This window comes from Xiphias gladius, chromosome 9, assembly GCF_016859285.1.
Source record: "Xiphias gladius isolate SHS-SW01 ecotype Sanya breed wild chromosome 9, ASM1685928v1, whole genome shotgun sequence".
Classification (NCBI taxonomy): Eukaryota; Metazoa; Chordata; class Actinopteri; order Istiophoriformes; family Xiphiidae; genus Xiphias; species Xiphias gladius.
Genome location: NC_053408.1, coordinates 20,380,219 through 20,392,802, shown reverse-complemented (window position 1 = coordinate 20,392,802; position 12,584 = coordinate 20,380,219). Strand labels below are relative to the sequence as shown.

The following is a 12,584-nucleotide window of genomic DNA, read 5'->3' as shown; positions in this document are numbered from 1 at the left end:
TTGCACCACCATGAGGTTGACACCTGTGGTTTGTAGTGATGTGTCGACAACTGTTGGATGGGTTGCCATGAAATTTCGTTTCGTACATTCATGTTCCCAACACAATGAGCTGTAATTACTTTAATAACCCCTTCACTTTTCATTTAGTGACATCATCAGGTCATAAATTTTAATTTGTTCATTACTTTGATTTGTGATTTAAAAACGTGCAAAACAACACTCCCATTGGGCTCGTCCGTACTTTGAGTTTAGTGCTACTTAGCAAATGTGAGCATGCTAACATGCTAAACTATAATGATGAACAAGGTAACGTTAGCACGCCGTTGTAAGCATTTAGCAAAAAGCACTGCTGTGCCTAAGTACAGCTTCTGGCACTTTTAGCTTGTAGAATGAAGCACTTTCAAGGATAAACCATGGGAACGTGTTCGCCCTTATCCCAGTTTGTATCATTTATCTCAGACGGCTGGCAGATCACTCCACCCTTCAGATCAGCTATTACCACTTCTGTCTTTGGACATGATCAGACGACACTTGGGACAAACTACTTTGTTTGCATGCTGAACCCTTTATCCCCTTACATCTGACATTTTACTGGTCAGCTCCAAGACTGGAAAAGAGCGAGTCAAGCTGGATTCGTCCCTACAGAAAGCGGGGCGTGTTTTCAAAGGAAGCATTTCCACCCCTGTGGTACACAGACTTCCTGGACCAGCCTGAGCAAACTGTGTGGAATGCATGCTGAAGCCCTCAACAAAACCTGACAGCATGTTACCCCTCTATTCCAGATGTTAACTCTTAATCATCCAGATGATTCTTTGCAGCATTGCTTAGGAAGCACAGTTTCATTTGATTTCTTTTCTATGACTGACAAAAAGAAATAATTCTTCACACAGAGATTTTGACTTTGCATTTGCCCAGGAGAGAGGGCTTTTACTCAAAGAAAAACAAACCAAGTGGTTATGTGTTTTAAATAAATTTATATATATAAAAAAAAAAAAAAAAAAAAAAAAAAAAAAAGCATTTACCCACTGAAGCAGAACAAACACCTATCACTTGTTTTTCCTCGTGTAACATAGAATACAATCTGAATAGACTTTTTAGTAGCCTGAACAGAATAAAATAATCAAGCAAAGAGACTGCCAACTTCAACACAAAGGTAACAAACAGCCAATGATGACAGGGAAAAAAAAACTCAGAGCAAATAAAAATACAAAAAGAAAAGAAAAAAAAAAAAACTAAGAGGGTTAAGTGCAGCACTGGTCAGAATCATATAGCGTAGATTCAGTCTAAATTTTCTTCAGTTCCATATTCAGTTAAATCTGCTCAAGTACATTGTCTCTAGATCCGTAACATGCAAGCTCGATGAAGCATATGGTCAAATACGCATGGGAATATACTTTTTATCTCATAGGATATTTGTAAAATATGAAAAAAATCTGTAGATGTACAGTGATAAAGAAATTTCATTTGCATGAATGAGCAGAAAAAAAAAAAGAACATCCACTCCATAGATAGTGTTTTCTTTAAAAGGAAAAAAGGAGACTACATTCATTTCACTGAACAAAGAGTCCACATACAAAACAAAACAAAACAAAACCAAAAAAAAAAAGGATTCCCAAAATATCATGTTCTGATGTTTAAATGTTCTGAAAGACCCCACTTATAGCTTTTAGTTATCTTAATTATTACTAGATAGTATCTGTGCCTTGGGAAACGGAGAAACACTCAAAGATCCACAGATACACTTGTACAACGGAATACTGCATATCTACTCACGACTGGGTTAGGTAGGTTGACATGGAGGCTAGCTGCCGAAGATGGGAATGTCCACACGTACGTACACACACTTCCCTTTGCGGAATACACTACGGGTGATTTCACTTGGTTGCCTTTTCTATCCGACACACAGTTAAGCGCTTGTCTGTAATGCTACCAGGACTAGGCTCCTCTCCGTCTTCGGGGAGGGTCAGGACTCCTCGCTCGTCCAATAAGTCATTTTTTTTTCAATCTGGAAAATCTGGATTCTTAAATCTGTTTTTTTCTTTTTCTGGGCACCTTCTTGCCATCTGGGTCTCAAACTTCAGGGTTTCACAGTCATCAGCAACTCTTCTTTGCTTCCACTTTCAATTTGGTCTCTAGTTTTTGCATCATATTTCGTGGTCTTAAATATATGGAAGAGGAAGAGTTGGGGGGATTGAGGAGGAGGTTTTGCACATTCTGCAGTGTTTCCACGTCTCTTCTCTATTTTGGCACCTTGAAGTAGATGATAACCAGGTGGGATGGAGGGGGTGAGAGTATGGAGGGTGTGAGGCTCAATGCGTACAGGAGAGCAGGGGTCAGGTCGCAGATCAGGGGGAGGCTACTTGTCGCCGACCTGCTCACTGACCCCTCCTTCCCCAGCTCTGTCCGTGGTGCCATTGTTGTTGGCGGCTGCTGCTGCTGCTTCACCCTCCTCGCTCTCCTCTGTTTTCACTCTCTTTGATTCGGGCTGGTCTTGCAGTTCTCCATTCTGCCTCTTGGTAGGGAGGGACGCGGAGGCCGAGGCGTGGGTCGCCAAGAGGTGGAGGGGGTTCGCGACGGCTGGAAGGAAGAAGACAGGATGTATTAAAAATGAGGTGTTATGCCCGCTCTGGCAGACGCAGGTACTCCTGTATGGAGTCTGAAATGTGTCACGATGCTCACTTTATGAGCACCGAGAAATGCAGAATGACTAAAGCACTAAAAGCTTCAAGGATCTCCAGTGTCAGTATTTGATGCTCTCTTTCTTTTCCGTCACACACAGTCAATTTCATAAATTAAATCACAGATGAAAGTCAGATCTAAATGTCACAAATACCCAAGATGTTGACCAAACATTGTGGACAAAGAGTACGAGTGGTCTACAGTGTGCAGGATTTTTTGGTTCTTTCACAGACAAAACCCCAAGTTGAGAAAATAATGGGCACATTAACAGTTAATGAAAATAATTGTTAGTTGCGAAAAAAGCCTATGTAAAAAATTAATGTTGCTATTCTATTTTATTCAATTTGTAAATCACCAGTAGAATAGGCGTATTTAATATGAATCTATTTTACCGTGCTTATCTGTGCCTGTCTCCTTTTATTAAATATGAATAATCAGCGCAACATCTGTAGCACTTCTGTATCCTTTTCCATTTCAACTTTGGCTCTGTGCCTTTTGAAAATCACTTCTTACAGTTTATGGCTGTGTTTACATAAGGATCTTTAACCTCTGTTGTACGCCACTTACAGTACACTGGCTGGACTACGATTTATTAACTTCCAAAATAATAACTAGAACTCCTCGTATGACTTGAGGCTGAAACGTGCTGCTACAAAACACACACTTCACAAGAATGAAAGCCTAAAGCCTCGCATTTGCCAGCGGTTGCCTCGTGCACATTCAGTGGAATGGGCGCAGGACACAGATCCTCATGCCAGCACGTACAGGCTAAGTCCATTAGTCTGTTAGGACACCGGACACTACAGCGTCCAGTGCAAGAGGAGCAATTAGCGCTGGTATGAGAACAGGCTGGACCGTATTGTTGTCGGTTACCCGTTCATAAATACGTTTAAATCATTGTGCTGCGAGTGTGTGTTGACTGCTGATGTGTACACGGGACATTTTTGCATGTTTAGATTGCAACCGGCAAGTTTCCTGTACATTTTACTGAAATGTTCAATTTTGTCCAGCAAAACAAGCTGGATGCAGGTGACAATTCATTTTCAAAACTCAAATAAGCAGATTTTACTTGTTTTTTTTTTTTTTTTTTTACAGAATAGGGTCAGATGTTACTGAACTCACTGACTTACCAACATTATTACCTCCGCCAAGGAGGTTCTGTAATCAACCACGTCTGTTTCTCGGTTGGTTGGTTTATTTCTCAGCAGGATTATGCAAAAAGTACTGAAGTGATTTGCACCGAACTTGTTGCAGGGATGGGGCATGGGCCAGGGAGGAACCAGTTCACTTTTGGGCCAGATCCAGAAGTCTGGGGCATGTTCTTCGACATTGGCCTCGGCGGAGGTCTGAGCTTTACTAAGGGCATTTTTCTAGTTCATCCTCTCCCAGTCGGAATTTACTCTCATCTGATCTCTACGATCAAGAAATCGTCTGAATCTCTAGTAATTAAAATAATCAATACAACAACCAATAAAATGTAACCAGACTCTTTGTAAATAAAATTCAGTATTCAAGTTCTCATAGTCTTTGTGGTGCTGAAGTGTAAAGGTACTCTATGGAACTTTTCTCTTACAACTCCTACAACTCTTCTCTTATTCACTAAACAGTTTCAGCTGTTTTGCACACATGGTATCTATGGTAACACACAGGTCACATGACAGATCGATATACTGTACATGAGGACACTGGAAACAGTCTCGGGCACCCCCCTGATGAAGGCAAGATGGGTGAAGACATTCGGTGAATAAAGCACGGTGTACTGGAGCAGAGTTGTGCGGCGCGTTTTAATCCGGAAGGAATCGCATTCGACACTTTCGATAGACCTCAGGGATACACACATTGTGTTTTGGTAAAAAACACTGAATTAAAACTTTAACATGTTCACAAGAACTCCACGGGGCACCTTTAATTGCTCTGTAAGACAGCTGGCTTCTGGGAGGGGAGAGGACCTCAGGATAGATTTTTTATATGGGCCTCCACTGGTGTGTTAGCAGACACCTATGCAACTGTCTGAGCACTACACAAGTATATAATTGTAAATGCAAATGCATAAGCATACTTAAGTCTTTAGTAGTGTGTGAACGCGCGCGTGTGTGTGTGTGAGAGAGACACACCTGTGCTCGCAGCAGTACTGATGGGGACCAGGTGCGTCCCATTTTGTGTGATGGCCTTTATTGGGAGCTGGTGCTGGCCGAGCGGGGCTTGTTGCACAATGGTAACTGTTGTCAGGGGAGCAGCCTGAGAGCTCTGGATGATACGACTGACTCCACCTATAGACGAGGCTGTGATGGACGGCACCGGCTCCACTTTCACTGCACAGGGAGAAAAGACACTCCTGTGAAACCTCCGCGCGCACACGCGGTCACGAGATTATGCTTCGACTGACGTAGAATGCGACACGACAGCAACATGAATCTGGTCACACCTTTGATCTCTTGGTGCTCTCCCCCTCCGTTCTCCTGAGGTTCTTGGCTCACTGTAGCAGCAGCCTGTCCGCCAACAGTTGCCATGGTGACTGCTGGGATCTGGTGGACGACGTGCACCGTCTGCATGACGGGGGCGGGGCTAACTGTCGTCGTCACGATGGCTGGCGTTGCCATGGCGTAGGTCACAGGCTTCATGGTCGTTTGAGGCATCTGGCGCTGCACGGCAATCAATACTGGCTGGTTGTTGAGCGGGGAGCCTATCGGAGGGCAGGGGGTAAAGGTAACTATCATTCACAACTGTAAATAAAAATAAATAAAAACACTATACCATCACCAAAATGTTGAAAACTTAGAGCACGGTCATTAGCATTGTCGACAAAATTTTTTTAATTTTCATTTTTACCGTTTTAACCACTGAAAGTTGACAAATACGTCACTTTATCTTTTTACATACGTATCATCCCTTTGCCCGTGATATCTGGTAAATGGTTCGGTGAGATGGACAAAGACTTGAAGAATGCACTGTTTTACCAGGAGAGTTCTGTGCAAAGCGGGCCTCCTGGATGACAGCGAGTTTGGGCTGGACTGTAGCGGTCTGGGCGGGGGCTGTTGGAGGGGTTGGCTCTGGCTCCATGGGGACTGGGGACCCCTCTCTGGACAGGCTGTCCGGGGTCTGGACCCCACTGGAGTGGGCAGACAGTGCTCCTGTGTGGTTAGGAGAAGCTGGAGCACTCCTGGGGGGGAGGAAAAGAAACATGGGGTGGTCACTGCCACACAAAACCTACCACTTAAATGTACAAGTTGCAAGACTGCAAACGTGTTTTTAAAGTAGCAGTCATATGTAGATTCAAATGTTGTTTACCTGGAGGAAAGAGGTCCCACAGGGGTCCTGAAGCAAGGCACCCCCCTGGGCCTGCGCTTCCTGAAGGCCTGTTCTATCAGCTTGCCCTCGGAGGCGGGGTCGATCCGCCAGAATGAGCCTTTGCCCGGCTCTTCCTGAGAGCGGGCCACTTTGATGAAGTACCGGTTCAGGGACAGGTTGTGGCGGATCGAGTTCTGAGACAGCAACAAATGCAAGACAGACATAAACTACACGGGTCTTTGTTCTGATGAGTGTCGCAGCACTCGGGCTGTACAGTGCCAGAATATCCCCACGTTGTTGCACAGGCTCTTTTTGGTCTGGTGTACAGAGCAGCTAGACTTCAAGTGACAAGCAGACTGTTTTCCAGTATTTTCTGCTTCATGCGCTCTGCTTGTAAAGGAAGAAAAATCTGTTTATTTGTTCCAGTTCCATACTACATACTAACTTTATACAATGTGTACTATATACTAATCTTTGCAGCATACAGTTCGTTTTAAAAGAAATCAATAACTTAACTGTTTTATACTGACATAAAATTATATAACATTTGGACTGTTGGACGTCAATGTTATTTTTTTTTGTTTTCTGGGGATTTCAAATCAGTTTTTTCATCTATGAGCAGATCCTCCATTTTCTTGGTGCATTGTACTGCGGGAGAGACGTTCACATCAACAGCACACACAAAAACAGTTTTTAGTACACCCGACTGTTTTGAGTAAACTTTTTTAGCAGTCTTCCACTGTAAACACACTATACACACTAATGACCTGGTTAGACCTACTGTGTAGTATGGATGTGGCTCAGACCTTTGAGGACCAGCCTTAGCTCAAGATCAGGGTTTACGATGAGCAGCCGTTGAGCCGTGCTCTGGTTACTGATATTCCGACGACTGTTTCATGATGTGGGTCTACTCAATGCATGTTTGACTGATGAAAGATGCCTGAACCCGCGCCAACATTTTCAAGCTCCTCCCAAGACCCACAGGTACTCGATTTACAACAGCAGAAAAACAAAGAAAGGCAGAAGAAGCCTCATACTGGTAGAAGCCGGAACCAGCAAACGTTTAGCATTTTTTTTGCTTGAGCAATTCGTCAATCATTTAAAGTTTTCAATGGCATTTGAGTAACTGATTAATCATTGCACCAGTACATGCTACACCCTTTTGCATTTCCAACCTTTACCTTTACAATGTTTTATGACTGGACTGACAAATGATCCTACTGCCCCGAATGAGAGGGGAACTGAACTGCATATGCAGAACCCTTCAACCAGAGACACATGTATATACAGTGGCACCAAATGGGGAAGACACTGACCTGCCAGCCTTTATCAGCTGTTCTGTAGTAGGGATAGTTCTTGGTGATGTGGGTGTATATTCCATTCAGCGTTAGCTGTTTATCCGGGGCCATGGTGATAGCTTGGACTATTAGTTGTGCATATGAATATGGAGGTTTGGAGTCATCCTGTCAAAGATGAAAGAAAGTTACATTCATGTGCGACTGGGAGCAAGGATGTTTTGTTAATGACATGCTCACGGCAACGCTCAAGTCACGTTTTCTCTCTCCCTGGTTTGTTCGCAGGCGCGTACAAACACACAGAGACTCAGACTCAGTTAAGTTCACCCAGGCCGTGTACTCCAAAGTCTATGTTTCTCGTGACTGTTATGCAATTCTTAGACTTCAGTGAGTAGCCGAGGATGTTCACAGTGCTGAAAAATCCATCGAGATCTCTCTGAAGTCTGCTGCCTTCATCATGCAACTTCTTGAACTGATCGCCTTGAATGCCGTTCGAATCAAGCAAGACCTACTAACAGTATTCACCCCTATTTCACCCAGCTATCATTTGGCCCAGGACTGTCTTAATCTCACCTTGGGGCTGTCTTCACCTGAGGCCTCCTTGTCGTTTTCTGATTGGGAGTTGTCTCCTATGAGGTCAGCAGCCAGAACGCGGCCTGTCCTGTAGCTTGAGAGTCCCGCGCCCCGTGGACTTGATGGACAGGAGTTTGCAGCACTGTGAAATTGACGACGACACATCTGTAAAGATTGCTCAAAAAACTGATATCTGGGAAACTGAGGAGACGACCAATGAAATCGCAAAATTCAGACACCACCGTCCCTGCTTTGAGTGTTGCGGATAAACCGACTAGGCCCACTCTCACCTGATGGTGCCGGTAGGCGATGGCAACGGGCTCATGAGGTGGGCGATGTTGTCAGGAATGTTAATGGTCAGTGGGGAAATTTGGGGCTGGACGGGCTTGACCGGTGATTCCGGCACGTTCCTTGGCTCCTTCTTATCACTGGACAGGGCTGTGAACGTAATCTTTATACTTGTGCTTGGGAACCGGAAACAACACCTGAGAGCGAAAGACAAGCACAGACAAAAAAAACAAACAAACAAACAAAAAAAAAACGTATTAGTGTGTGTGTGCTAAGTGTCGAAACGTCCATTTAAATTATAGTGCATTCGTCTGCATTTGTCTCTGTTAATACGTATATTTGTCTACATTTGAATATCAACACAATAAGTGGGAGAAGCAAAGCGTCGTACAGTGTTATTGTACAGACAAGCCTCCTGCCTGGCAACAAGTAAGCCGAGGTCTAACTGAAGCCCAGAGAGGAGCACTGAGCTTCAGCCTCACACAGTTTAAATATGGACGTCCACCATGACTATTATATAACAGATCATGTCTAACATGTCTAATTTATTATTAATGGGGTATATTTGGACCAGCTGCTGCCACCTTAAGACGAATTACTACTATGGAGTAGTGAGAACTTAACATATCCAGCCTGAACATTTAGGAAGTTTAAATGTTAAAATGTGGGGTTACCACAAAAAACCCGCTCGAGAAAGAAAACGAGATTTGACAAACAAGCTGGACAGTGTAAACACACCGACGGGTGAAATGAGGCCAAGTTGACATTGAGCCAGATGTAACTGACAACAGCACTAACCTTAGCCTCGTAGCTGGCGCTGTAACGGGAATCTTCTGTTGGTACCAGTTATATGGCAACAATTCATCGCCAGTCCCCTAAGCACGCAAACCCCACCGCAGCCTGCGCTGTAACGGGTCGGAAACACTACCTATGCAAGCCCAAGTGCAACTCTTTGCCCGTGCTGCTAGCATGTTCGGTGGGGACGGCAGCGGTTGGGCCCCGAACACAAGAAGTTCTCCGATTCTGAGAGCACCTTAACCCAAACTCTTTTACAATTCGGGCATTTTCCACGTTAATTATTTAGTTATCCACAAATATAAAACAGTGGAGAACACATATTGAGGCCGTTTGAATCATTACGGTCCACTCTGCAATTCGGCATATATCAAACACATATTAATAGTAATAATATTAATAATAATAATAATAATAAAGAACTTATCATTTATATGTAAAAAGCTAGCTTCCGCATAACGCAACATGGGGAATAGTAGGCAACAGCGAACTACTTCTTAGCTAAAGCATGACTGATGTGTCACTGGCTTGTGCTCGGCGGACTATACGTGCGACGAATAAACCGCGATACCCAAAACGATTAAAACCAGGTCGCCAATAAAGTTGAACGTGTTCTTGTGTTTTGGCAACGAGCAACAGCATGATTACATTAGCACATTTGGCCAGGAGCGCTAACGTGACGTTATGGCCACACGAGCGAGCCCCACGTATCACGCTCGGTGCTGCTTGACACAACACGTGCAACACCGCTGCAGGACAACAAAACAATAACAACACATGAACCCACAAATCCGCCAATGTTTTTTTTCCCCCCGGTTAAAGCAAGCTGGTCGTATCGGTCTCACATTCGTGGAAGCTGGAGAGGTGGAGCCCCTCTTCTCTGGAACACCCCATCAACAAACACCCCGTTTTTTCCTAGGCATCGGAGGTAGAATTCCCCCGTGCCCGTGCCGTCCTCCCCCGCGGTGAATATTTCGAGGTGCCGCCGAGAGATGAAGCTGGAGTGTCCCATACTGACGTCCACCGAGCCCTGCGAGGAGTTCCGGCCGATGGTCACCGACTTTTTCTTCATCAGATACTCGAATTCTCGGCCCTCTAGCCGGGCTACCGCCGACCCCGACATCCCGCTTACCACCGCCATCTTCTGAGGTATCTGGTGGAGATTTGGAGATGTGTGTTAAGCGCAATCGTATAAGCGGTTGCAGGGAATTGGCGAAGGGATATATTTGGCTTTGTGAAAAAGGGGGGATCCAATTTTACACCGTGGAGAATTTGGCTAGGAACGTGCCAGACCGGGGACACAGCGGCTCCGACCCACCGCCGAGAAGCAGAGGAAAAAAAAAAAAGAGGAGCGTCGGCCAATCAAAAGCGGCCAAACGGACGGAAGTACTGCGACAGGCAACCCCTTCAGCCAATGGGAAGCCGGTTTGGGTAGGCAGCTGTGTGGTGTTTACCAATGACAACAATAATAAAAATAGCCGTACAAAACGGAGTTCGGTTGCACTGCAGGCTGACACGCAGATGGATGGAGAGATGTGAAATGCGGTGCAGTGATTTCGAGGAGGGGAATTCGATGTTCACAAGACCAAAGGAAGACCATGTGGTCCGGTTTTCATCTAAATGGTCTGTCCACATGGCAGAGCAGGGCCTCTGAGACATTTCTCTGCTTTCCTCGATGAACCAGCTATCTTGTTTTTGCATTATTATACTGAACTAAACTTCGAAGAAAAAAAAACAACAACAACACATTAACTGTTTTTTCAGTTACTTTTTTTGAGCTGTAAACAAAAAATTGACATATTATCGCCTTAAAAAGTTGATATGGCAAACTTAGAAGCAAGCACTTCAGCAGACATGGTGTGTGTCCGTGTCTGCATGTAAGTCCAATATTTTCTTCTTTAGGCTTTAAGTCCTTAGATGCTACATGCGCCACTATCTTCACCAGCTATAGTCACTAGCTTGTCATTTGGTGCCCGGCAGTTGTGTACCGGTGCTTTTTCACTGAAACAGCTCAGTTCCACTCTGCAATACTGATGAGGACGGTAAGACCGAATCAAAACAGTACACTTGGAGGACATGAAACCAAAACAATGAGCTGAAAGACGCTAAAACACCCTGTAGACCTGAGTGGAACTGTAGTGTCAGGTAATAATTCTCTGTGGGCCTGTCACTATAAGTGACCCCCTTCACATTATATAGAGCCATTTTATTCAACATTAATATATTATAATAATAGCCTATTAAGTAAAGCAGCTTTAAAGAAATTGTATCCTAGTAGAAAAACATCCGAAATTTCTCTCATTTTGGAGAAAACTGTGCACTACCAAGTATCTTTCTTTTTCTTTTCTTTTATTGTGTTTCCCTGTTTATGATGCAGTTATTTAAGTCTAAATTTATTTATTTTTCATTTAATTCTTTACTTCAGTTTTTATGTAATTATCAATTTCCTCTTCTAATTTGTCAGCAATTCGATTTTTGAATGTTCCCTGCAGTTTTTTTATTTTGTTACTGCTGTAATTTTTATATGTCAGTTTTTTGTTTCAGTAAAGAGAAAAGCAGATGTTGATACATTACACTTTGCAGACTCCTCTGGACTCTTCAAATCCACTTTCAGAACTGCTAGGCAAGGATATAAGGTTTTCCTTTTTCCATTATGTTTGGGGCATTTTATGCCTTTATTAGACAGTGACAGACAGATGGCAGGAAATGGAGGAAGCGAGAGAGACGGGGAATGACAAGCCACAGATCCCAAGCCGACATGAACCAGGGACGTCCTGGTTCATGTTAGGTGCCTTAACCCCTCAGCCACCGGGGCTCCCCTGAGACATAAGCCCGAACATGACTCTTGACACCCGCTCTGATACACTCCAAAGCCTTTGCGGGGAAGTCATACAGACATGAGACAAAATTAAGGGACAAACCTGAATAAATGAGATGAGTGGAGAAACATAACGTATTTCGGAGTCTTCCACACAGGTCACTGAATAGTAGAATGAGTATGAAAATGAAGTCAGTCGTATGTTATGGCCTTCATTATTCACCAATCAATCACATGATCAAAGGGCCTGAGCTGATGACAGCTGAGGTATCTCCATGACAACTGAGCAAACTTCATCTGCCGATGAAGACCATGAGATGTGGATGAAAACACTGAAAAAAGCTAGTAAGTGGACCTTGACTGACGTTTTTTTTTTGTGAGTAGTTGATCCTGTTCTCTAGGTGGCACCCAAAAATAAGCAGAATAAATAGTTTGACGAATATTTTGATGTATTAAACTTAAATATAAAAATATATTTATGCGTGTATTGTTTTCTATTTTAAATGATGAATATAATGAAAAAGAATGGAACATACTCCACATGTAGCAGCTTTACATTAGCCAGTAATAAACCCGTTATAATATGTACTGCATGCATCCGGTTCCGTACGGAGATCCACCCAGCCAGGGTTTCGGTGCAGCGGGTTAGTTTACTAACTGTAGTACAGCGGCCACCACGCTGCGAGCGCAGCAGATGCGTGTGGAGGTCGCGCTCGGCAACGGGCTTCATATCACTCAGCCTGCGCTGACATCGCCGGGGCGGCGGACTCTGGTTGCCACTGAGTCCCGGCGCCGAGGGCCGCGGGACTGTTCCGATGCCGGCACGGGCGACTTGCCCTGCGACTGTA

General features: G+C 44.2%; 1 protein-coding gene across 1 annotated transcript; it reads right to left on the bottom strand.

Moving 5' to 3' along the window:
- Window positions 1-1,026: 1,026 nt before the first annotated feature.
- Window positions 1,027-10,237, bottom strand: LOC120794576 (forkhead box protein K2-like). The gene is made up of 9 exons (XM_040135758.1): window positions 9,764-10,237; window positions 8,126-8,320; window positions 7,836-7,977; window positions 7,284-7,430; window positions 5,968-6,161; window positions 5,637-5,839; window positions 5,105-5,362; window positions 4,794-4,991; window positions 1,027-2,577 (listed from the first exon to the last, which is right to left on the bottom strand). The coding sequence occupies exons 1-9, from the start codon at window positions 10,057-10,059 to the stop codon at window positions 2,357-2,359; spliced, it is 1,854 nt and encodes a 617-aa protein (XP_039991692.1). The 5' UTR covers window positions 10,060-10,237; the 3' UTR covers window positions 1,027-2,356.
- Window positions 10,238-12,584: the final 2,347 nt, after the last annotated feature.